The sequence below is a fragment of the Anabrus simplex genome, chromosome X (assembly GCF_040414725.1).
Source record: "Anabrus simplex isolate iqAnaSimp1 chromosome X, ASM4041472v1, whole genome shotgun sequence".
Lineage (NCBI taxonomy): Eukaryota > Metazoa > Arthropoda > Insecta > Orthoptera > Tettigoniidae > Anabrus > Anabrus simplex.
Genome location: NC_090279.1, coordinates 163929895 through 163957867, shown reverse-complemented (window position 1 = coordinate 163957867; position 27973 = coordinate 163929895). Strand labels below are relative to the sequence as shown.

Below are 27973 nucleotides of genomic sequence, written 5' to 3'. Positions count from 1 at the left end.
GCCGCGTTGTCTAGCGGTAGGGCGCTCCACAGTTACTGCCGGATTTGACCTTTCTCCACGCCGACGCCACACTCGTCTGCGGTGACTATCACTGACAGAACAGAAGCGTGACTCATCGGAGAACACGACGTTCCGCCATTCCCTCATCCAAGTCGCTCTAGCCCGGCACCATGCCAGGCGTGCACGTCTTTGCTGTGGAGTCAATGGTAGTCTTCTGAGCGGACGCCGGGACTGCAGGCCTCCTTCAACCAATCGACGGGAAATTGTTCTGGTCGATATTGGAACAGCCAGGGTGTCTTGCACATGCTGAAGAATGGCGGTTGATGTGGCGTGCGGGGCTGCCACCGCTTGGCGGCGGATGCGCCGATCCTCGCGTGCTGACGTCACTCGGGCTGCGCCTGGACCCCTCGCACGTGCCACATGTCCCTGCGCCAACCATTTTCGCCACAGGCGCTGCACCGTGGACACATCCCTATGGGTATCGGCTGCGATTTGACGAAGCGACCAACCTGCCCTTCTCAGCCCGATCACCATACCCCTCGTAAAGTCGTCTGTCTGCTGGAAATGCCTCCGTTGACGGCGGCCTGGCATTCTTAGCTATACACATGTCCTGTGGCACACGACAACACGTTCTACAATGACTGTCGGCTGAGAAATCACGGTACGAAGTGGGCCATTCGCCAACGCCGTGTCCCATTTATCGTTTGCTACGTGCGCAGCACAGCGGCGCATTTCACATCATGAGCATACCTCAGTGACGTCAGTCTACCCTGCAATTGGCATAAAGTTCTGACCACTCCTTCTTGGTGTTGCATTTGCTCTGTCAGTCAGTGTATTATTTACTCTTCCTAAAATGAATGACGTTGCCAAACTGACGAAGAATATCACACAATATAGATTTAGTAATCTAATTACAATATGGGATAAAAGATAAACAATAATTCTAAAGATGATGTAGAGAAAACGGTCCTTAGTGACAAAGAAGGAGCAGATAAAATATAAAAGAAAAATATTGAGGCTTTCAATGTATGTATGCCCCAGCTCGAAATGGTCTCATTTGACACCCCAAAGCATTGTAAGTAGGTGACCAGTAGTTTTATATATTGCAATAGAAAGAATTCAGTTCAGCAGGCTGTTTCAGTCCAGAAATTTGGTGATTTTTTACATTTTTATTGCTTTGGTAGATTATTATGTTAGATTTTTAGTGCCAAAAGTTATGGATGAAAAAGAACACAGTATCAATTTCTTTTCATTACTTCATCTTTATGAGATTTTGGAAAATACATATTTTCTAGATTGTTAATGCACATTTCCCTGTTTTAAACTGCATAATTACATACTGTACATATTTTGCTTTTTTAATGCATTGTTATCCAAGCCCTATTAATATTAAACATATATATACACACACACACATACCTAAACAGAGTGGCCCAGATAAAGTGGTTACAAAAAATATCTCTTAAACAAAAAATGAATGGATAAAACCGAATGCTTTGTCTTCCAAATCTTATTGGTAGATGGGGCCTTTCCAAACTGTAATAAGGGCAATATTTTCCCAGGGCCCCTGATATTCTTGTTCTCCTCAATAAACTAAGCAACTTAATGTTACATATGAAAATAGCTAATTTCATAATAGGATCTGTCTTCCATTTATCCACCATTCCCACCAAAGAGTGACAAATAAATAAATATGAACAGCTGCAGTCTGACACATCTGTTTATCTACATTATTTACATATATTACGCCCACATTGCACACTTAAATTAATACATTTGAGTTAATTTCTTCTTTTTCTTCTCCCAGAACTTTCTCATCCTCTCCGACCTGGAAGCCCTTTGTGTGTCCGGTATAGTATATTGTTTACATATAATTTTAAAAAAATATTTGTTTAATGTCAACCTAGTCAATACTTACAATTGCCACTATTGTGGTTAAATGATCATAAATAATTGAAAAATCGTGAACATGTTTCGCCCTTCTTAACGGGCATCATCAGCACTATGAACAACTTTAAAAATAATAGTTACATTTAAGACTGTCTTACAATAATCAATCATATAAGATTGGAATAAAATGTGACATTAAAAGTTGTTTTTGATACCATTATTAAAAAGTTATAAGTAAATCTTATAAACAACAAGTTAAAACAATTGTAGGTCAATCTCATAATCTAGTCTAAAAAAATATATATGTTAATGTTGGTAGAAAGATTGTCAAACGGCATTCGTCTGAAATTGAAATGGATCCATTTTCTTTAACATTTGGTGAAGGTCCATATTAAGCTGTATTCATCAGCAAGTAGAAATTTGAAGAATAAAATATATACAAAACAAGGGCTCTAATTAATCATGTAGTAGAAGATTATGTCAGGGATGATCATGGTAATTCTTCTTGAGTTAAATGGTTATGTAACCAGTCGAATAAGAATACATTGAATTAAAAATACACGTCGCAAATTCACGACAATGCACTGGATTGAAGATATTTATCAATATAATTGTAGTATCCCTTCTGTTGCGTAAATTTTCAATGATTAGAATGTTGGATAGATCGAATGCTGTAGAGACACTTACGCAACAGAAGGGATACTACAATTATATTGATAAATAACTTCAATCCAGTGCATTGTCGTGAATTTACGAAGTGTATTTTTAATTCAACGTATTCTTATTCGACTGGTTACATAACCAATTTAACTCAAGAAGAATTACCATGATCATCCCTGACCTAATCTTCTACTACATGATTAATTAGAGCCCTTGTTTTGTATATATTTTATTCTTCAAATTTCTACTTGCTGATGAATACAGCTTAATATGGACCTTCACCAAATGTTAAAGAAAATGGATCCATTTCAATTTCAGACGAATGCCGTTTGACAATCTTTCTACCAACATTAACATATATATTTTTTTAGACTAGATTATGAGATTGACCTACAATTGTTTTAACTTGTTGTTTATAAGATTTACTTATAACTTTTTAATAATGGTATCAAAAACAACTTTTAATGTCACATTTTATTCCAATCTTATATGATTGATTATTGTAAGACAGTCTTAAATGTAACTATTATTTTTAAAGTTGTTCATAGTGCTGATGATGCCCGTTAAGAAGGGCGAAACATGTTCACGATTTTTCAATTATTTATGATCATTTAACCACAATAGTGGCAATTGTAAGTATTGACTAGGTTGACATTAAACAAATATTTTTTTTTAAATTATATGTAATCACTGTCGTCAATACGGACCAAATATGAGATTAATGACTTGTAAAATAGTATATTGTTTCCGTTCAACTGTTTTTAGTTTGAGACATGCTTTTGTTCTTCAAAATCCTCTTCTCTTTTCTGTCTTTGATTTGTTGCCGAGTTATACCCAATTCTTCCAATTCATCCTAAACTTCTTTGAACCAATTATTATTGATTTTATTTTTCAAAAAATAATCAAATAGTTGTTTCAATATCCTGGTGTCTGGTAATCTTGATATGTGACAGAAAAAGGAAATTCTTCTTTTACGTATTGTAGATATTATTGATTCACATTCACGATAGACAATGTTGTTTAGGCAACAATCTCCACTGTCCATCAACTTGGTGTTTTTTATTAATAATTGTTCTAAGAATTCTTCTATATATATATATATATAAACCATATTCTGTCTATCATTCACAGGCATATAGAGAAAACGAGAATGTTTCAAGTGCTGAAATTGGTAACAGGTATAAATTGGTATGTCTTCTTTACAAGAAAAATACAATGAATCTCTCACGACCATGAGTTTTGTATTTTTTAAAAGAAAAATTGGTTTCTGTCAGCAAAGTTATTATCTCATTCACAGCTATATCTATCGGCACGAGGTCGAACTACGTACATTGTGACTTCCGTTACCTTCCATATATATATATGTGAGACAAACTGGTACCGGTACCTACCAGGTCTGGGTTAGAACAACAATGCAATGATGACCATCATACTTGAACTGTTCAGTGAAAAATACTATCTGTCAGTGAAATGAATGAATATTTGTTTTCCATTCCGGGCTTTATCACTATCGATAAACATGAGTTAGGGAAGACCACATGGTGGTCGTGGTCGTTAACGCGTCTAATCCTTATGGTCTGCCACTGTGGTGCCAAAAGCCTGAATTAAATTCAAAACCTCTCCGTGGTGCTCGTATGGAATGAGGGCCTATGGCGCTATTGGTGGTGATTTGTTTTGGACAGTTGTATGTGGCTTTCTCAAAAGTACGCAGATCCATAGACATCAAAGTACAACTCCACTCAATATGGTTTGTAAGAAAATACTACAATACCTGCTTAGATTCCATTCAAATGCCGTATAAAACCTGGAAAGTGCAACTTTTATTCATAAGATACACTGTATTAATAGTCCATTTTGAATTTCCAATTAGTTTATAATATATAGTAATTTAGACTGACGAAGACAGGCTTATGTACTCGCCTTGTATTAATGATATAGACCTATAAATAGCACATGAGATTATACAATTGATATGCTTTGAATATTTAGATTCATATCACTCATAACTAAAGCTTCAACAAGTTGAGGCGTGTCGAATAGAAATATCTGATCGCGTAGATTGTATAGTCCGAACAGAAATTTTTAACTACTGTTGGTATGTTCTTGCAACTAACTTTTTAAAAAATGAAAAATTTGAGATAAAACTATAAATATAATACCTCAAATATTGACATAATAAGTCTAACTTTCTAGGTACATAGAGGAAAGATTCACAATCACTTTAGTTTTAGATTCATAAAAAAATATAACAAACAGACCAATGATATTGTTTTCCAATCAAATGCACACAGTGAAATCACAAAGCCTTAGGGGTAACATGCTAGCAACAGTGCGAGATTTAAAAGGCCATTGGGGAATGCGTTAAGTAAAACTGTACACTTAAAAATATATACATATATATATATATAAACCATATTCTGTCTATCATTCACAGGCATATAGAGAAAACGAGAATGTTTCAAGTGCTGAAATTGGTAACAGGTATAAATTGGTATGTCTTCTTTACAAGAAAAATACAATGAATCTCTCACGACCATGAGTTTTGTATTTTTTAAAAGAAAAATTGGTTTCTGTCAGCAAAGTTATTATCTCATTCACAGCTATATCTATCGGCATGAGGTCGAACTACGTACATTGTGACTTCCGTTACCTTCCATATATATATATATGTGAGACAAACTGGTACCGGTACCTACCAGGTCTGGGTTAGAACAACAATGCAATGATGACCATCATACTTGAACTGTTCAGTGAAAAATACTATCTTTCAGTGAAATGAATGAATATTTGTTTTCCATTCCGGGCTTTATCACTATCGATAAACATGAGTTAGGGAAGACCACATGGTGGTCGTGGTCGTTAACGCGTCTAATCCTTATGGTCTGCCACCGTGGTGCCAAAAGCCTGAATTAAATTCAAAACCTCTCCGTGGTGCTCGTATGGAATGAGGGCCTATGGCGCTATTGGTGGTGATTTGTTTTGGACAGTTGTATGTGGCTTTCTCAAAAGTACGCAGATCCATAGACATCAAAGTACAACTCCACTCAATATGGTTTGTAAGAAAATACTACAATACCTGCTTAGATTCCATTCAAATGCCGTATAAAACCTGGAAAGTGCAACTTTTATTCATAAGATACACTGTATTAATAGTCCATTTTGAATTTCCAATTAGTTTATAATATATAGTAATTTAGACTGACGAAGACAGGCTTATGTACTCGCCTTGTATTAATGATATAGACCTATAAATAGCACATGAGATTATACAATTGATATGCTTTGAATATTTAGATTCATATCACTCATAACTAAAGCTTCAACGAGTTGAGGCGTGTCGAATAGAAATATCTGATCGCGTAGATTGTATAGTCCGAACAGAAATTTTTAACTACTGTTGGTATGTTCTTGCAACTAACTTTTTAAAAAATTAAAAATTTGAGATAAAACTATAAATATAATACCTCAAATATTGACATAATAAGTCTAACTTTCTAGGTACATAGAGGAAAGATTCACAATCACTTTAGTTTTAGATTCATAAAAAAATATAACAAACAGACCAATGATATTGTTTTCCAATCAAATGCACACAGTGAAATCACAAAGCCTTAGGGGTAACATGCTAGCAACAGTGCGAGATTTAAAAGGCCATTGGGGAATGCGTTAAGTAAAACTGTACACTTAAAAATATATTTTTCCTGGTAAATGTACGAATGGTGAAGTAAATATCTCATAACTGAATGGGTGCCATTTTTTTACTTGTCATTCATAATAATGCTATTTTTAACCACTTGTTATTTAAATAATTTTTTTATGATCCAATATATGTGATGTATAAAAGCCCACATTCAAGATTGCTTATGTAAGATTCACTGAAATGTTCAAATTTTCTTAATTTATTTTTATTCCTTGATAACAATGTGCTTTCCCCATTCAGGGATTGCCATAAGACAAAGCCTACTGAACAATATGATTATACAATTAGAAATAAGAGGATCTGAAGTACAACTGTAATTTAGGGTCCATTAAGTGGTTATGTAAGATTGTATTGTTGAATAGATTTTTAAAAAAGTAAAGGAAATAGTATACTTGTAAATCTATTCCTTTTTCTCCTTTCAGGTGCTAATATCCTTTTCATTTGCCTCTTATAACATGCTTGGAACAAACTGTATATCTGTTCTCCATGTAAATTCTTTATTATCTTTACAGATCTGCCAGAAGGATGTGGCCGTACACTTTGTAGACGGAGACCACACGAGCATACTTCAGAATGCAGCAACTGCTGACATAATCAACCAGACTCTTGAAGACTGAAAGAATCCATTGAGTGACTGAGTGATTGCTGTTTGATGAGTCTGACTTCAGAGCATTTTGAATCACCTAAATTCTGACAGAACTGTGTATGAGATGAACTCCAGTGTTATTAAATTATGTTACTGCATAACACAGTGTGTGTGTGTTTTCTTTCGGAGAGACTTTTTCCTTTTGAAAGCAATTTTATTTTTTACCTCTTCTGCTGACTCAAAGCCTATTAGAATTTATTAATTTGATCACTTTTATGGTCTCTTGATCCATATTGACATTTACCATTAATCTCATTACACTGAAAACCAGGAATTTAATAGGAGTCTGCCTTGTCAATACTATACTCTTAAACAAAATAATTGGTTTTTACCTTTATATACTCGTACATGTTTAGAGAAAATAGTCCATTCTCTTCTTCAGCAAAAATAATTCCCTAAAAAAACATTTATGGCTTGATTAAAACCACATATTATATTATAAATAAAAAGTTACAATTAAGACTGTTGTGACTAATTCTTCTTCTTCTTATAATAAACTCACTCCATAGGCACCTGAGGGACATGAAGTTCCTGTGCCGATCTCACAGTCCTCTTCGATCTTGAGCCCGCTCTTCCCAGTTATCAATTTGGAGGGTCCAGCATACCTTGTTGATCTCCTTCCAGGTGCTTCGGGTCTTCCTGAAGGTCACTTCCCATTAAGAGATTCCTTGTATAGATCTACTGGTGCTCTGTTATCCTACATCCTCAGTACATGTCCAGTCCAGCACAGTCTGTTGGGTTCTATCACACGCATCATAGTATTGTTGAGAGAGGGTGTAAATCTCATAATTAGATCTTTTCTGCCAGCTTTGGGAGATAGGATCGAACCACGGGCCAAATATTTTTCTATAAACTTTATTCTCAAAGACTTGCAACTGCTGCTGCTCTTTCTTGGTTATACTCCATGTCTCAGAACCATACAGAAGTACTGGTCGATAAACATTTTTGCATTCCTTGTTAAAAACTTCGAGCCTAATATAGGGTTCACAGAGTAAAATGCCTTATTTGCATTCTTAATTCTAGCTTGGTGTTCCTGTTTCCTTTGATTTTGTTCATCGATTAACACACCAAGGAATTTGAACTCCTCTACTCTTTTAAATACATATATTTCCCAATCTTCAAAGGCAATCTGTCAACCTCCTCATGATTCGGTCTCTGTACAACCATGTAATAAGTCGTTTTTTATCATTCACCCGTAAGCCAATTTTTGGTGCCATTTCCTCTAGTTTCACAAATAACAGCCTAATTTCTAATTCACTGCAGTCAATAAGAACAATATCATTCGCATATGTAAGGACTTTATGTTGTCTCCCCAATATGATGCCAGCAGGTACAAGAGCTAATTTCCTGATAATCTTCTCCAATGCAATGTTGAATAGAAGAGGAGATAGTGCATCCCCCTGTCTCAGTCCAGTTTTCTTCTGGAAGGAACTTAATTTTCTACCCTTGAGCAAAACACAGCTAACATTACCATCCATACACAGTTTGCACATGTTAATTAATTTTATGGGAAAGCCAAACTCCATCATGATGTTCCACAACCCTTCTCTATGGATTTAATAAGGTAATAACAATAATAAAAGTTGTCTCAGTCCCACTAAAGAATTACAAATAAAACTTGAGCTGCTAGATATAATAAGAACTATTGACCAATTTTACTATTAAAATTACTTTAAAAACTGTCTCTTCCTTATTAATAAAGTATCTCGTCGCTGCCGGGACAAAACCTCCTATGTGAAATATTTTAGCTTAGAACTTTGGCCGGTAAGGTTCTGTCAGCTAAGGTGCAATATTGTGTGAACGTCGTCAAGGCATTCTCGCTCTTCATAATGTATGTGCTGCGGGTCAGTACATCTCCAAAAATATTTTCACATAGGAGGCTTTGTCCCGGCAACGACGATCTTTTCTAGTGTATACAATTCCTCCTAATAATAAAAATGTGCGTAGGCCCTACATCAAATCTTGCAAAAAAAAAAACTATTTCACAGCATGGCTTTCTTAAGCTCTCAACGTGGAGTGCCGTACACTGCACGCAGACTCCCCAATGCTCTGTCACGGAGTGACTTACATTGCACGTGCGTAGCAGCTTCTGATTTGTGCTTCTATCTAGTGAATATTTCTTGAACTATCACAAATGTAGTAAGATATATCTGAAGACGAAGCATCGATCTTTCATTTGATGCATATATCTATCAAGTATTTATAATACCAATATAATGGTCTGTTATTGGACATTATAAATTATCAGTTGGTACTGATGAGCCCAACTTAACACACAGGGGCGAAATGCAGTCAAGAATGAGTTAGCTAGAAAATTTGTAATGTTCAATAACGGACCATTATATTGGTATTATAAATTTACTCATTCAGGACAAATATTTCATGTTCCCTATGGGAATCAACATCTATATCATATTAAGTATTTATCGATTACGTATTATATATCACGTCTGAAAAACCAACAAGTTCTGTTGTTGACATCATGGCAGCTAAATGTTTTCTTGTGATCGCGAATTCGAAAATTAACGATGTTTTACCGAATGATACGGAAAGTTTAGTTTCGTTAAGCAAGGACTAGGATATAGAATTTGAGAGTGAAAGTAGTGATCGTGACATTGATGTTGCTTTTGATACACGGGAAAATATCAGCCGTAATGGTAATGGCTGGTTTGTGTGAGAAGACATGGATAATTACAAAGGGCAGAATGAAATGTTTACGGCAAATTATGGGTCTCAGAATGCTTATGTCCTGTGTGAAAATTTTCAGCTGCCTTCTAGTCGAGTTCGTAAAAATGATAAAGTATAGGTAAGTATTTATGCACAACATAGCGTGCGATTAGATGGTATGTCATTTCCGTTCCAATCTCGAAAAATCCAGGTACTAGCTATTTCTATATTTGGTTGAGCCATATTTTGGATCAATTTGAAAGCTCAGAATATTCCTCTTCTTCACTGACCTTAGATAATTCCAGTAAATTATGCTTTTTGTGTGCTTATGCTCTAACAACATACTGACCATTTTGGTAAAATTTACTTGCACTCATAAGCATGCTTGTTGCTATACTCCTCCCGCAGCACAGAGTAGCCAGGTAGTGAAAGTCACCCCATGCTGAGAGATTACTTAACCATGTAAGCCAGGTTGGAAATCAAATTCTCTGAATATACTAAAGAACAAGAAAATCAAAATTAGCCCTGTAAGACTGAATGAAAGAAGACTCGGCCAATTAGAGTTGAGGGTTTTTCTCCCTTAAACTTTAATAGTCCTCTACTTTACAAGGTAGCAGATGCATTTTTATTCCTACTGCCAGATACTGAATAAGGCTGCTCTTTTAAGAGTATACCTTTTGCAGCTACTTCACTGAAGTACAAAAGATAGTTCTACTTTGTCTGGGATGGTATGTCCTTTTTTGCTGGTCAAACGGTTGACCATTTCCTGTAACCTGGAAAGGGCTCCTTATACTTGTAAGGGTACCTTACTATCAGCCAAGCCAGTTAGTCTTTCTTTACAAGGTGTTACTCTTATCACTCACACTTCATCCTGACTTGCGACAGGCAGAGCCTGGGCTACCCAAATGTTGGGCCCAGGTTGCCGGCCAGTAGCTGGAAGTTGTGCAAGATGATGACGATGACTGTACAACCGTTCTGCCACTTAAATTTACAAGTGTCTAATGAGATTGTGTAATTTCTTTCCTGGTTTGCCTGATCAGGCCCAGAGGATCACACACCCCTACAAAGGTTCTCCACTGGTCTCTGTTTCCTGCCTGTCATTGTTGGTCATTCAACTCAATACCAATATAGAGCAGGTCTTGCAAAGCTCATCAATCCACCTCTTGTGCAGCCTGTGGAATGAAATCCACCAGTATAACATGCCATTGATCATTATGCCGAAAATACAGATAGGCTGTATAGAATTAGACGTATTTTGAAACCTGTGACACCAGATATCACATCCTAAATATTTACTAGAGGTAAGCACAAAATATCATTTTTATAACATTTTAGGAGTAATTGTAAATTGTATTAAGTGATGCATGTTAAGAGGACCAGGCATGAAAATGGCCGGTCCAGGCATTCAAGTGTCCCGCTCAGAAGCAGGTACTGAACGTGTTAGGTACATTTGCCTGGTGTGAAAATGGGAAACCACGGAAAACCATTTTCAGGGCTGCCGACAGTGGGGATCGAACCTACTATCTCCTGAATACTGGATACTGGCCGCACTTAAGCGATTGCAGCTATCGAGCTCGGTGAAGTGCCAGTGAAGGAGTAAACAGTGCGTGGGTTGATGAGGAGTTTGTGATCTGAAGAGACTTAGTGATAAAATAAACATGAAAAATCAGAGAAACATGTGAACAGTATGCTAGACTTAGCTTTTCTAGGTTCCATAGATGTATGCCAGGATTTAAATAAGGCCTATGAGGAATCTATACAGCGTCATAACGATGAAGTAAGCAAAAATCGGCAAGTACTATCCAGAATAATAAACTGTATTGTGGGTCAAACGAACTGGAGTTGAGAGGACATGACGAGAGGCCAGACTTCGAGAATCCCGGTATATTTCTGAATTTAATTAAATACAGTAGTGAACTAGACTCTGTTTTTAAGTCACATCTAGAGAGTGTGTCGTGTTTCAAAGGAACATCGAAAATGATCCAGGAAGAATTGTTGCAGTGTATGCTGGAGGTATGCAGAGAGGCTATTTTGGAAGAGGTATCCGAGTCTGAATTTTCAGCAATCATTGCTGACGAGACGACGGACGTGTCGGATGGATTCCAGCTTGTTCTTGTACAAAGGTACTGTGATTCGCAAGGTAATGCTGCAGAAAGGTTTTGGGGATTTTTTAATCCTTCTGGTCAAAATGCAGGGGCTATTTCAGAATGTATTCTTTCCCAGCTTGGCGTTATTCTGAAAGATAAGAAGAAGAATAAACTAATTGCCCAGATGTACGAAGGCATGTCTGTTATGAGTGGTGCCGTCAGTGGCAAGCAGACGAGAGTTAAGGAAGTGTACCTGAACGCCCATTTTATACATTGCTTTGCACACCAACTTAATTTGATAATGGAGAGAGCTGCTAAGCAAAAGATGAAAGCAAGAATATTTTTTTTGCAAATTTGTCTTCAATACCGGCATTCTTTTCCCGATCACCCCAAAGAGTGTCTGTTTTAGATTCTTGTGTGGCTAAACGGATACCTGCTGCTGGAGCCACAAGATGGAATTTTAAATCGACAACAGTCAATATTGTATTCGAGAAAAAATGCTTTAATTGATTGCTTTGGACTACTGATAGAATCTGAGTCTTCAAGCGACATCACAATCAGAGAGGCATCGGCTTTGTACAAGTACCTTCAGGATGAAGAGTTCAGCTTCTGGCTGAAATTCTTTCATCATATCATGCCTCATGTTTATATTCTACACAATCAACTTCAAAATCGGCAGGCAGATGTAGCAAAATTTCGTTGCCATGTTTCAAACTTTGTTAAAACTGTTAATGATGTGAGAAATACAATACTGGACTCCAATGAAAATTCTGAAACCGGAAATGTAAACAAACGACGCCATGTTCAGGAAAGTGCGACAAGAGTGTCTGCGGCCAAGGAAATCTGTGATGTCATCGTAACCCAGGCAAGTAGCCGGTTTAAATTTACAAATCATCTCCAAGTCTCAACTTGGCGATGCCATCAAATTTTTCTTCCTTAAAATAAGATTTTCCTGAGAAAGAGCCATATGACTGTACGACTTTTTCCTACTTTTGACAAAGAAAATCTACAAACTGAATTCTCTGTTTCACACTCCATAGAAGAATTCAGATCACTATCTGGTGTTATCCAGCTGCTTCAGTTCATCATCTCAAACAATCCTCAGTCATCACTTTCATAAGTAGTGAAACTTCTTCGCATTGCAACAGCTCTGTCAACTACCACGAGTGAACCAGAAAGGTGTTTCTTAGCCATGAAGGGGATAAAAACGTACCTCCACAGCACTATGGGTGAAGGAAGACTGACAGCTCTGGCAATGCTGTCTGTGGAAACTACTTTGATAAATATACCAAATTTCAACAAGAAGGTTATCAACGTATTTTCAACCTACAAGTCTCGCCGAATGCAGCTCATCTATAAATAAGGTAAAATTCAGTAATTATACATGCAGCCCCCTCTAGTGTTAAATGCATGAGCCGCCACTGCATGCCATGGAAAAAAAAAAAAAAAATCCTTCACTGTATCAGTCCTTCCAATTCTAGACTGCCCTCTTCCCTGTCAAGGTTTCCTTGTAAGTCTGCTTCACATCATGTGCCCAAACCGCTTAAGTTTCTCTGAATCAGCCCTGTCCTGTAATGTCAACACCAACTCTCTATCTAGTCACTTCATTGTGTATCCTCTTTCAACTGGGTTTTCCTTTGATGCTTCTCCACTTCCAGGGCTTCGATCCTTGACACTTCTTCCCCTTCTATTTGCTCTCAGTCAATGTCCAGGCTGCTGAAGCATGTGTCAGTGTAAAATATGTTTATTTTTTTGAGCTAATTGTTTAACGTTGCACTAACACATCAAGGTTTTCGCCAACAGAGGGACAGAACAGTAACAGCTGTGGCCTTGTGGCTTAGCTAAACTGCCTTGCTTTCTCTACAGTGTTCTAAAACCTCATGCACATAAACAAGAAGTACAGACATAGATAGAAAATGTATTTTCTTAAAAAGGCATGTCGACCAAAAAAATTAATTAGAAGAAGTCAGGAATAACATTTTCAAACCTGCTTGCCCGGTAAATTGTAGTTTAGCAAGGATATGAACAGAACCTACAAATTTGGGGCAATTCACGGTAGTGTGAAGTCCAGTGACTACTACCTGTTGCCGGTAAAACAATATCTAGAATACCGCAGTCTACTTGATATCTACATCATCACTATGCTCACAAACTCTCACTTTCACTAATAAATTACCATGATACAATTCTCTTTCAGTATCATCATTTAGCAAAGAACATGGAACACCACGTGATGATAAAACCTTAGTGTAAGCAAACTGCAGCTAGCGCCATTTTTTGTCTAGTTCGGCCATGCAAGGATAATAAATACTTAGTACAGCGCTATTGCAAAGAGAATATCTTCAGGGTTTAAATGATGCGCAACAGATGGCGTTTGCTTTCATTTTCAGGTACAATCAAAGCAAAGCTGCATAAGCCTGAGTCTGTATTCGGTCTGTCATCCTGCAGCGGTAATGAGGAACCCGAGTACGTACTCTGGCAGATAGCGAAGGAGTTATGGTACAGCCCCAGCATTTGCCTGGTGTGGAAATGGGATACCACAGAAAACCATCTTCAGAGCTGCCAACAATGGGATTTGAACCTACTATATCCCAACTGCAATCTTACAGTTGTGCTACCCCAACCACATGGCCAACTTGTTCAGTAATGTGTATTTTAGGGACCATCCTGCATTTCATTGGCACATCCTTGCCCCCTACAAATTTACATATTTATCTTTGTCCAATTTAGCATCCTGTAACAATGGACTACCTACATATTTAGAGCAGCCAATTATGTACAAATGTTCATTCCCGATCCTTATGTTATTTCTCATTCTATTTCTACCTGTCACTACCACTGTCTTACTTTTAGCTGTGCTCATCTTTGTATCCACCACACCCTACGGGTGTTTATACTGGCAAGGGCTTGGATATCAGTGGTGGCAGAATGCCAGTTACCAGTCAATTGTGGCAGCGGTGGTGATTTATGTTTTAAGAGGAAGTAAAAGTAGGCAACCATCCACTCTGAACAAACAAGAACAACAAATGGCATCTTATAAATTAGGCTCTACAAACATTCTGCCTGGCTCCTTGGCTGAATGGCCAGCGTAGTCGCCTTTATGTTCAGAGGGCCCCAGGTTGATTCCCAGCCTGGTTGGAGATTTCAACCTTAAATGGTTAATTCCCCTGGCTCAAGGAGTGGGTATTTGTGCTGCACTGCAACTCATACATCACACACAACACGATCATCCACCACAAAAACACGCAGTTTCTCACACACAGCAGATGCTGCCAACCCTCGCTGGAGGGTCTGCCTTACAGGCTACCAACAGCCACATGAAATTCAAAAACATTCTTGGTTTTCCACTTAATTCTAAGGTCTCCATGTTAACAAAAAAGAAGTCCATGAAAAAAGAAAGGACATCACTAGACAGGAGAATATTTAGGAAAAAGAAATTTGGAGGCATTTCTTCGACACCAAATACCTTTTATTCTTAATTCACCCATTCACATTCTCTCTCAACGAACATCTTACAACAATTCACATATTTCTCAAAACAAACTCAATATAAAACAGTCGTTTATACAAAATGGCTATTACCTTCACACAAGATTTGTTCAACATACAAAATGAGACAAAACATATACACATACTGTTTCAAAAGTGCAAAACTTGAAAGAAAACTGTATAAAGCTTGCAGGTTCTTACATGAGATTACATCCCCACGTCTACAGAAGCTAGCTAGTATTGTATAAAATATTAATTATAAAAAATAATTAAAAAAGGAAGTCAGGTATTGGTTTAAAAAATTGAACTCTTTAACATGCTCTTTACAAGGAAGGTAATTGAAATTATGAGTTACCTTGACAGCACTTCATAAAACTCACCAAACAACAGGAATATCAGCTATTTCAAACACCACACTACTCATACAATCAAATACACTGGGAGAACAGTTTCCATATGCCACAACATACATTAAAGTACAAAATACAGTTGGTCTCTTACAAATGGGAGAATAGGGAAATTAGTCATTAAGATCACAGTACTACTGTCAACAAATTTATGAATTACTGTAAGGGGTCTTGAAGTGATAACTCTCCAATTGTAGACTGGTAATATTCACTGGACCTTTGAACATGTTTTCCTTTAATATTCTTTCCCAGAGAATCATCATTCAAATTTTCTGGTCTAGAGTATTTCTATGATAATTTAGTACAGGCGGTGTGATTACTCTGTGCATTATTCCTTCCTTATTTCATAATTACCGAACTACTGCTTTCAACAACAGACACGTGTTTAGTGAGCAGCAAGAGTAATCTGAACACAGCACAAGCATGCTACATGTCTGGTCACCTATTCAATCATCTCTGCAATCCTCCTCTTCCTCCTCAATACAGTGGGCAGAATTATGGGTTTCATTTGTTAAGTTTCTTAGTGTTCTTTCAGCTTTGTTACTTCAGTCTTATTTCATTACATTTACCAACTCTTCTAATGTGTATTCATCAAATCTGCTTTTTCATCTTTTGACCACTACTGCTAGTTAAATATTGCAATTTGATGGTCTACTTTCCTCCTTTATTGCCCAAATTGCCGTGTACACACAAATAATCCCTACACATATTTTTAAAAATTTAGCAGTAAAACGTTGTGTTGCAGGTAATATTTGCATCAAGGTTGGGACAGTGCTCCTGACATATAGAAATATGGAAGCTGGTATCTTTCTGCCCATTCTGTTAGCAAATCTGTTCCCACCACAAGCGAGAAACGAGCCACATACATGTCGCACCATTTGCACAGTGTCAGTTTTAGAAGTATCACATATTTAGGATGGATAGTGAGACTTCTCATTAGAGGACATTCACAACTAAAGTAAAGCTCCACAGTACTAAAAGAGGCGGAGCAAATTGGTAATCAAGCTGCAGGAAGAAAATCCAACGTGGATAAGCATCCCATACATGGTTGGAGGAAAAGTAAAGTTGGTTTGAAAATTTGAACAAACAGGAACAGCCAGGCATTTCACAGAAGAAAATTGAAGCTTTCGTAAATAATAAAAAACCAGGACTTGCAAATATGAGACAGTTTGGATATGCGGTCACGAGTGAAATGTGTCCCTTGAAAGCTGTAGAAGGCTAGTCGAACATGGCTCATATGTTTCTGACTGTGCAATGTCTCCCAGGCAGCTATGAAGAAAATATTGTGAATTTCCACAGTTCACACCAGAGAAAATATATTTACTCTCATGAATTGAAGATGTCGACCAGGCTATAAAAAAAGCCCCCCTTTCATAACGTTCCTTGCTAAAATGAGTATGTGAGGATTATTCGTGGATACATGGTATATGTAAAACAAATAATGATAACTGTGAAGATGGCACGACAAATGAGAAATACTCGCAGAGAAAGTTTGGCAAGCTTTGGGGTAGTAGGAAATAATCTGCATATAGATACTGCAAATGAAGAAGGGGAAAAGAGGTTGAAAAATTACATATCTACACTAAAAATTTACGAAGTATCTGAAAGATTTAGAAATTAGATTTCTATGCAAATATTATCAGAGGGTAAATATCACATCAGTCTATCTATTAAATGCAATCTACAACAAATGGAATGAACTCAAATCAACTAACTATCAATTAAGATGTAAGCTTTGAGCCTTGTGATCTCATTTGTCATGAAACATTCAGTTTAATCAGGACAATCTCACATTTCAATTTAAAATACCTTGCGTGTTTAACCAGAATTTGAACTGAAGCTGCCCTGGTGAGAAACTAACAGTATCAGTGGGTTAATGGAAATGTTTTGACGTGGGACTTTGATTCAGTTTGACGTCAGAGGAGAGAATTCCCACAACTAGCCCACCATGCTGCAATAACAGGCTGCACCCTTCCTGTTATGGAACACAGGTAGCTTCGTCAAGGAAGTTCCCCTCTACAATCAAAAGTCTGCTGTTCCATTTGATCAGGGAGAATTATTTTCCTCTCAAGACTGAATGCAGAAAGGAACAATGTAAATATTCTGAAGGTATTTCTCAAAGAGCCAAAGGGGAACTAGGTTATGCGGCTCCAGTAAAATGAAGAAACCGTGATAAGTGATGACTTGTGCACCCCACAAATTCTGAATAATATACAGTGCGACTTGTACTAAACAGAAATTCTGATAATACAAAGTATGCAAAATGAAACCCTCCCTAAGAAGAACTGAAATATAACGTTCTGTACAAGATAGGAAACATTTCTCTAAGAGAGCTAACACATCTTTGAGAATGTGTTTAAGCCTGTAAACTTAGTTTAGGAAAAGGCAGCCACATTCCGCATCTTCAGTAAGATAATATTTTTCACTTAACTCTAGCAATGTCACTTTGGGGACAAGCTACATCCTGGTGGTACCCTGCTCTGTTTACCAAGAGGGAAAACTCGCAAGAAGGATTCATGTTATCATATGGAACACAAAACTATTGTTAGTATGCTGGTATAATGATTCATGAGTAGTCAAAAATGTGGCAAGGGTCATCTCATTTTCATTCACAATCCTTCCTTGCTCATGTCAACTTCTTTATAAGAAATACCCTGCACTTCAGGAACAAAAAGAAGGTTTCACAACAAAATCCATCAAACGTGTTTACGGTATATAATCGATATGTTTTATGATATTAGATCAGAGCAATTCACTGAAATTCTGTTCGCCATTCAAAGTGCTTGCCTGGAATGTTAAAAACAACAGAGTACTGATCTTTGTTCTTGAGTAGACCATGGAAAAATTTCAAAATCACTACGGAACTGAGTAAGTATCAAGTCCATATTTAAAGACTCAACTGTACATGTATAACTAATACTAAAGAATATAATACAATTATAAAAGACAAGAATAAGAAAACTCTGTACATTACAAACAAGAATAGTTTTTAGAATGTGAGGGGTTTTAGTACAATCATTTTGCTTCCACATAGAACTCTTCTCATCTGTATTGATGGAGCTCAACAATGCACATTGTGACGAATTCTGATGAAGAGAGGCAAAAAAAGTTTAAAGTGAGGGGTCCAGTACAACAGCAATACCAGGCTCAAGTCCTGATGCATTTTATCACTTTGACCCAATGGAGTGACAAGCATTAAGACGTGCAATACGCTAATGTTTCATGTGGAATTCTACCATGAAATATTTGTCATGGAACATACACTTATTTAGAAAACTAAAAATATGCATATTTTAAAAATTCTTTAATGAGCATCAGTATTTTTCACTGGGGAGTTAATCTAAGTGACATCATAACTCAATGACTATGTTTGTCAAAAATAAATAATACTATGAAGCAAATTTAGCTTTCTCTCAGGGGAATCTTGAATTTGCAGTTGACAAAACAAAAAGGAATTTAGGGATCTCAGTTTCAATTTAGTTGAAAACCAAGCAATCAATCAATTTGGACTGTTAATTTTGTTATTCATTTTTGGATTTGCAGATTTCAATACATTCAAGCATCAGTCTTTCTAATATCAAGCTATGGTTTTGAATTTAATTGATATTTTGTCATGCCATGAAGTAATTTATATAGACCAACAGCTCATAATGGGCACAGCAAGAGCAGCCACCGAGATGCACAACTTGCAGCTGAACACTGAGAGACAAACTTTATAGTTATAAGTCACTCAGCGGTTCATGAAGCACTCATGGCTGGAAATGAAGAAATAGTGTGTCAAGAATTTCCTTTCATGAACAATGCGACCAGTGTCAAAATAAAAACCTGGAACAGAAAATGCAAGATCCATATTCACTAGAATGCAACACCTTCTGCGCTGTAGAGACTTGACTCTCTGCATCAAACTCTGTACGGTGAAGTGCTATATGTAAAAGTATTACTATATTATGTAATTGAAGCTCGCACACTACCTCAAGCCTCCAAGAGGAAAACTGATGCATCTGAAATGTGGATCTACAGAAGACTGCCGAGAATATCACAGGTTGACAATGCAACCGATGTTTGAGTTTTACAGAGGATCAGTCATAACTAAGAGCTGTTGAACAAACTTAAAAACAGCAGAAGTCACAATATTTTGAATATGTAATGTGCACACAATGAAGAAAAATATTGCATCCCCCAACTTGTGATGCAAAGGAAAATCTTTGGGAGAAAAGAGGCCCATATTACCTTTGCATTTTGTGGTTCGGGCTGACGTCTGTGGAGCTTTTCAGAAGAGCCATCATTTAAACTGGATGGCCCATGATGGGTGCCAACATCTGGACTGGATAAGGTACCAAAAGGAGGTAGATAATGAATTGCTTATGTGCTCCAGGTTGGCAATTTAAATATCACAGCCTCACTATTTTTCAATAGTTCTTTGACCAAAATCATTCAGGTTTTACTAACCATTTCCCTGCATTATGAGTCAAGAAATCTAAGTCCTTCATGGGATTTTAGTACAATCATGTGTTAGCAAAGAGAAGTATTAATTAACACTTAATTAGCAATGTTATCGAGATGTACACTAGACTATGTTCACTTTCATATCCATGCTGAACTGTGTAAGCATAGGCATTGGGAAATGGTCTAGCTTCAGTTGGCATTTATAAGTGTACAATTTTGGATAATTCATTAAGTTACAGTTTTAAATTCTGGCATTAATACGCGGTGCTACCCAGTATTTCAGAGTTTGAATAACCTGCATGAACAAGTAGAGGTAACAACTTCTCAGACTAACCGCTTCTTGCTGTATGCTTCAACTATTAGTCTGCGAACTGATGTCTTCAGTGCCCTTCTCAGTTTTGGTAGTTTTTAAATCATGTTCTCATGCTTTGCTAATTTTTATATAATTTAAGGAGCAAGGAATCTGCACTAAATATTGCTTTAGGCTCAATAAAACTGAGGCTGAAACTCGGTGAATGCAAAATCACAGCCAAAGAAAATGTGTCAAGTTCGCAGCAACATTAAGTCAATGCTATTTAAAAAAAAAAATTATTTGAGGAACTGTGCAAAAGGAATCCATTTACATTTATTATCTTTGTCACAATCAATGGGAAGTTTTTCAAAGATGTATTGAGACGACCAAGGGAAGGCGTGCAGCACAAACAGCCTGACGTAGAACAACAAAGATGGGTTACTACATCGTGACAATGCACCCGCAGCCTCAGGCTCCCTGAGACTTGTACCTCTTTCCTGAAGTGAAACTCCAGATGAAAAGGCAGCATTTTGACGACATTGAAGAGATGCACGTGAAATTTCAGGAGGAATAAACACTCTGAAACCAGAAGACTTCCATGAGTGTTTCCAAAAATGTTAGAAATGTTTCAGGATCAAATTCTCAAAAATTCTGAGTGGTACCTCATAAAGTTTCCAGGTTTTCTGTAACTTATGTTTTCTTCCCTACAAAATTATCTTTAATTTTCTTTCCTTTTCTATAATTTACAGTAGAAATTAATAACAATGACATTTTTAGAGGAAAGAATTATCTCTGAAATATTTTGCCATAAAATTTTGATTGCAATACTGTAAATATCTACCACAACTGCCACACTACTTCATGGTAGTTACCATTAGCTCTATTCAACAAGAGTTACCAAAAAATAAAAAATAAATAGTATCACTCATGAAAATAAATTGGACAAATAAATACTGTTTAAGACAATCCTATTAACCAAGTTACCACTATAACTGTATATCCATAGTTGATGTTCAAAGACTTTTGATCCTTTAATGAAAAGAAAGTTGTCTAACTTCCATTTAGTGAGAAATCCTTATCTAAAATTACAATATTTAAACCACCATATAAACATTACTAATAAGATTTACAGTATTTCCTTAAAAGAGTATTTTAAATGGGAATAAATGCTAGCTGAAAAAATGTTAAACTCACACATTTAATTTTGTAAATAACATGGCAGTGAAAGAAATCTTTTACAACTAAGATGTCTGAAAAATGTTGCGATGAAAGGGAATTAGTAAAAAAATAGAAATTACGTACTTACATTACACAATAGAATATCCTGCACTGTACTATGAAAAATAATTCAAAGAATTGTTATTTTGATAAACTAAATAAAAATGAGAAAAATATCACAAACTCTAAAAACTACAGCATTACAAATTAATTTTGTAGTTAAAATGAAATTAAGACAATGACATCTGTAACACATGGTATATATTCACAATTTCAAACAGATTAAAACTGATTTAATATGTCAAAGTCATCAAATAACTCCCATCAACAGCTGACCAAAAGTAGACAAGTTGAACAATTATCTTTCTGTCACATTACTGAACTCCACATCACACAAAGAAAGGAAAAGATTTTATTATACAAAGTCTCAAGTTGCTACACACCCCACATGTACACACTAGAACTAATACACGCTGTCAAGGACGCTCAATACCTCATCCACGGTCATGCAGACTTGCTCCTCCCATTCATTTCCTCGAAACAGTCTCGCCACGGTGGTACAACCAAGAAGGAAGAGAAAGAAAACCTTATCACAAGTCCATGGCTTGCATGCCTGGTGTTGGAACCGGTGGCTGGCCAAATCTGCAAGATGGAGCTGAGGTTAATGGAGTGAACCATGAACAATATCAGCGCTGAGAATGGAGAGAAAAACAGCTGTACAAAACAACCACCATATGTGATTTTTTGAAAACATATGCCATTATATTACAGTACAGTAGCACTAGGTAGCTGTAGGGTCCTGGAAAAAAATAATAGAATTAGTCTCGAACTTGAGTTTAAAATGTTTGAATTAACCAAGTTCTACAGTAGTATATGCAAGACACAAACAAGCATATGAATATATATCTAATACAACAAGCAGGAAATCAGGATAGAAAACGCTCAAGATAATAAATGGCTACTTATAAAATTTGTCAACAAAACTCATGAAAAGTATTATACTCGACGAATGAACCGAAATATTTTACGAATTTCAACCAAAACTTGCCTTTTGAAATAACAACAAATGTATTTATGCAGCTGAGTGATAGATGGTGAACATAACCCAAAGGGAGATGCAATTCAATAACTTCCAATTCTGGATAAGTCGAAAGCACAGTATAATTCGCTAGTAGTTTCCTTACCTAGAGTAGCGCCCAATCTTATCTAATTTATATTTCTGCTTGGGGAGGAAAGGGCAACCATTAACCTTTATCGGACGAGCGGTCGAAATATCAACTAGAGAATTACACCTCGAAAAGGACGAGCAGTTGAAATTTCAACCACACACAAGCTCCCCCAAAAGGATGAGTGGCTGATATATAAACCACGTAATTTTCCTCGCATTTTGCTGTGAATTCTGGCTGATGAAAATGATCTACTCGATTTGTTACTAATATACGAGTCACTACAATGTGCACAATAATGCGCATAAGAATTTGGGGGCTGCTCTTCCCGCTACAAATAAAGCAATTAGTTTCTTATAAGCAGTGAACATGGCTAGACGTTTGGGAATGTTACGTTCCGTTACTCAGAAACATGGCTAGACGTTTGGGAATGTTACGTTCCGTTACTCAGGACGAAGTGCAGGAAATTTTGATGGACTCGGATTCCAATGAGGATGTAATATCTGTATCTGAATCAGAAGAACCTGGGTCTCCTCACGAAGGGAACAGTGTTGTGCTTGGAAGTGAGAGTGAAAGTGACATGGGTGATTCAGAATGGAGAGACAGACTGCCCGGAGACAAAGCAAATGTGCACGTATTTACCGGCCCTCCCCCAGATTATCTCGCTTAGGGAATGAACATTTAAATTCAGACTCACCTCCACTAGAAAATTTTAAATTAATATTTACCAATGAACTTTTCGGAATACTTCTTGGAGAGACATACCGTTACGCATTTCAGACTTTAGGTTCAGATCAAAAACAGCCAGAAATTCAGATGCACGAAGTGTACCTTTTCTTGGCCATAATTGTACAGATGAGTCACTGCCAGAGAGACACTCTGAAGGATTACTGGACTACCCAAGAGCAGTATTGCACACCTTTATACTCTAAGACAATGAAGCGTGACCGCTTTCGTAACATTCTTATAGTTCTACATTTCGAAAATAATGACAAATTTTCTTCCGTTTACAACCCAACAGAACACCTGGCAGCTGATGAAGTGATAGTCCTATTCAAAGGACTTCAAGCAGTACATACCAAAAAAAACATAAGCGGTTTGGTATAAAACTATACAAGCTCTGCGACAGAAATGGTTACATATACAATATGACAGTCTACCTTGGGAAACAACAGCAAAATGCCACAGCGAACATCAATTATACGCATGGAACAGTTCTGCAGCTAACAAGGAAAGTAGAGGGTGTAGACCATAAATTGTTCATGGACAATTACTTTTCCTCTCCTGCCCTCTTCAATGATTTGCATGGAAGGAAAGTAAACAGCTGTGGCACCGTGCGACATAACCAGAAAGAAATGCCAAAAAAAAAATCGGATCTGAAGATTTGAAACTGAAGAAGGGAGATATTATTAGCAAAGTGAAAGGAAACCTGGGCGCAATAAGTTGGAAAGATAAGAGTGGGGCTTACAATAAAGCATTAAAAGGTATGAAAAATTTGAGAACAAATATGAAAACATTTGCAACAAGCCCCATAAAATTATCAACACATAATGCAGGTCACTTTCTTTCTAAAAGAAAAGTATAGTATTAAACAATGAGTGAAGCCTTAGGTATCAGACAAATGAATGGGCTATTAAACAATGTTTTCTAGTCACACTCCTCAACCATGAATTACCTGCCCACATGCAAGAGAACGACTTTGGCCTCCATCCTGAATGCAACACACTTCGACAATATCCAACATTCAGATGCGCCAACTTTCAAAAGTAAAAAAAAATCAGGAGGTTTTCGTGGCATATCCCGACATGTTACAACACATCATTGATGGTGTAACTTTGAAGAATATTTAAACATATCATACATCCCAATTATGTAATCTCTCTTATGTATTTATAAACTAGCTGATGTACCCGTGTTTCGCTACGGAATTCTACATTGTATACAGAATCCTAGGTTAGGAAGTGTACACGTTGTGAGCAAGACCATATTAAATTGCATAGGTCTTAACATTACACTGGAAACACGACAGAGAAATCACCAAACATCTTTTCTCATATGAAGACTGCGTTAGGGAATTTTCATTGTAATGGTAGGCCTGCTTGCCTACCATCAGTCTCAATCAGGTTGGGGAGTTTTCATTATAATGGCAGGCACTCTCTCTCCACCTGCCTTTCTACATCCTCAGAAAGACTTAGTGGTTTTCTCAACTGAAATGGACATAGGTCATTAAAACAATGTCAGTAGGAATGGCGCGATTAAAAGCAATACTTTCACATATTATACTCGATCAAATGAAAAACAACAGATTTTCTCACTTTCTACGAACAGTATTACGCTGCCGATCTAACATTCCAAAGTTCCAGAGCTGGAATGACCAGGCCGCAGACCGCCGTGGTCCATGAACACTTAGTCTTTTTTCAGAGCGCGGGGGTGGGGGCATGATCGAATAGTGGAGAGAGTCCTTATTGCCCTTTTAACTAATATGTTTCCTAGGAGTACCCGATGAGTTGGAAAATCTCAATTCACTACACTGGCGGCGGAAAAATCTGACTTGGAGGCAATTTTTCCCCCTAAGCCAGAGTAGAAACCCCCTCTTCACTGCTAATTTTGAATAAAATGATTGTAGAATTTAATAAAAGTGAAGAGAAAGATGCTCTTTTTAAGAAACGGCTCTTTTCAGGGTTGAACTTTGAGTTATTTAGTGAATTGTGGGGCTATAATTTAGAATATGCCTAAATTGTAATTAGAGATCAGCGAGCCTCTGCCTTAAGAGTGGATACCGCTCATTCAAAACAGCGCATCAGAGTAGGGATTGAATAGCTGGAATACTATGATGAACCAGCGAGTTACGTACCAGCAGTACGGTATCAGAAAAATATATGAACCAGGGGAATGACTTTAGCCATTTTCTAGTGATGTGTGTACATACATACAGACAGACAGACAGAAATGACAGAAAAGTAAAAAGTACATTTCCTTGTTACTGTGGACATGACCGATACAGAAATGCCCTTTTTCAAATTCTGAGCAATGTACAGACAAAACTCTTATTTTATATACATACTGAAATATTGCACGATACTGAAATACTGCATGTATCTGAGCTTTAAAACAAGACTTCATTGTAACTGCCTCTTCACAAATTTTTGAAATAGATTTATGTTCAAAGCACTGGCCTTGTAAAACAAATGTATAGTATTGAACTGTGAGTTGAAGCCTTAGGTATCAGACTAATGGGCTATTAAACATTGTCTTCTAGTCACACTCCTCAACCATGAATTACCTGCCCACACATGAGAGAACGACTTAAGGTTTTAAGGTTTAATTTTTTCCTGAATTCTTTTTTGGGAAGCTTTGGTCTGAATTGAGTTTTGTTCTTGCAAGTATGCTAAAAACTACTCTCACAGTTAGTATTGCTAAGTGGAAATGGTAAAATAAAAAACATTAGAGATTATCATATTTAACCAGATGAGTGCTATGCGCGCCTACAGACGGGCTGACGCAGCTGGTCCACAAGTGCTACGCCCGTCTATAGACGGTATGCAAGAATTTTAATTTTTTTGAGTCTCCCGGTTCACTTTCAAGTGCGAATTTGATCTCTGACATGTTCTGCCATCTGTTGGGCATTATGTAGAACTAACTGATTAGAGATTATAGCTTCGGGAAGTAACTTACAGAGCTTTTTGTAGACGTCTGTGGAGTTCATCTGTGATGTAAACAAACATGGCGGAACAACAATTTAGAGTCGCTCTTGCAGCGATGTTATTTCGGATCACAGAATCTTTCAGTTATTATCCACAGCGGAAAGTGATGATGGAGATGATCATTTTAAGGAATTGTTAAGAGATTTTGAAAGTGAGAGTGATAGAGAGAGTGCCGAAAATATTGTGTGTGTGAGAGAGAAACAGAGCCGCCTCCTAAACGAAAGAAGAAAAACACGGTGAGTACAAAAGCTATTTTATCGCTAATTTCGTGGCGGATGTATTACTATTCTTCACCAGAGTTTCAGGTAACTGTGACAGGCTCTGAGGGCCAAGTAGTGTTTGATGACAACCCGAAAATCATTGATTTTTTAGAAATTTTGTACCAGTGGAATTGGTGCAGATAGTTGAACAAATCGGCATCACAAACAACCAGTAGAAAACATTTAACTATCACCACATTCCAGGTTTGGAAAGTATTTTAAAATATCAATGTATATTCTTCTAAGAAGTTACATGTATTAGTTGCCTACAGATTTTAGGAAATATTATTATTTTGGGCACTTTACTTTGTATAAAGATAATGCATGCATAGGCACATAAGTGTAATTTTGTTTTCTCTCAAAATAAGTGTAGGATTTTCCATTTGCATTTAGATTTATAAACAACCAACATTTATAAATGTTTTAAGCGAATCACCCTACTGATAAGTTAAAAATTGAGGCTTCTACAATTTTTTTACATACGAATGAAAAAACTCAGCACTGAGGTACCAAACAGTCAACTGGTAACTCAGCACTTAAAAGGTTAAGACCACCACGAGCTGACTGCATCTGCCTTGTCAGTGCCCACTGAACATCAATTCTCATTTAAAGAAAGAGGAAAAACTTGGGATTTTCAAAAAATACAAGAACCCTAGATCTGTTCTCAAAATTGGGAGATAAGTCTCTGCGAACAGGAGAGAGGGAGGAAGAACCAAAAATAGGGAGTCTCCCGCTTAAATTGGGGGAGTTGGCAGGCCAGAGCATTGGTTCGAACTAACTGGAGTCGCAGGTGGAGTTTTAAACATTCACACCAAATCTCCGCAAATTAAGATGTGGACAACCGTCCACTTCCTAAAGGATTTTAATTTTGTCTTCATTAGAAAGAGATTTCACGGCTTATTGTGTAACCATAACCAGGCTATCGCAAGACATTCACTAACCTTCACTGTACAACCAAACACAAATTTCTAATTTCTGACTGCAACACACAATACAAGCACAAACAGGCTCACTGGGTTATTCAGCAACCTCACTGTTAACCCACAAGCGAAACTAAACTTTCTTCAGGCTCCCTTAATCCATTAGCGAATTAATATCCTAGTCCTTCGCATGCACATGATTAGTATTTAATTTACGTAAGACACAGTTCATGAGAATAATCATTTTGTTACTGTTATATCATGCAAACTTCAATTTATGAAATGAAAAAATAATAAATCTGGAGGCTTGCGTGTCCCAATGATGCAGATAGCCGAGCCGCAGGTGCAACCATATCGGATGGGTATCTGTTGAGAGACCAGACTAACGAATGGTTCATCGAAAGGGCGGTAGCAGCCTTTC

The 27973-nt window shown here is 37.1% G+C and overlaps 2 protein-coding genes across 4 annotated transcripts in view; one reads left to right on the top strand and one right to left on the bottom strand.

Moving 5' to 3' along the window:
- The window catches only part of LOC136886745 (fatty acid synthase), a 367163-nt gene extending 360166 nt beyond the window's left edge, over positions 1–6997 (top strand). The window contains exon 33 of the mRNA XM_067159549.2: positions 6763–6997. Coding sequence (XP_067015650.2) covers positions 6763–6867 — 105 coding nt within the window. The 3' untranslated portion in view covers positions 6868–6997. The remainder of the gene's footprint in view (positions 1–6762) is intronic.
- Positions 6998–15104: 8107 nt separating this feature from the next.
- Positions 15105–27973, bottom strand: part of LOC136886446 (uncharacterized) — an 89233-nt gene continuing 76364 nt past the window's right edge. For 2 of the 3 annotated variants that reach the window (XM_067159225.2, XM_067159226.2), the window contains exon 6: positions 15105–22144. In XM_067159225.2, coding sequence (XP_067015326.1) covers positions 22093–22144 — 52 coding nt within the window. In that variant the 3' untranslated portion in view covers positions 15105–22092. Of the gene's footprint in view, positions 22195–27973 lie in introns of all 3 variants that reach the window. The other variant, XM_067159227.2, reaches the window with a different exon arrangement.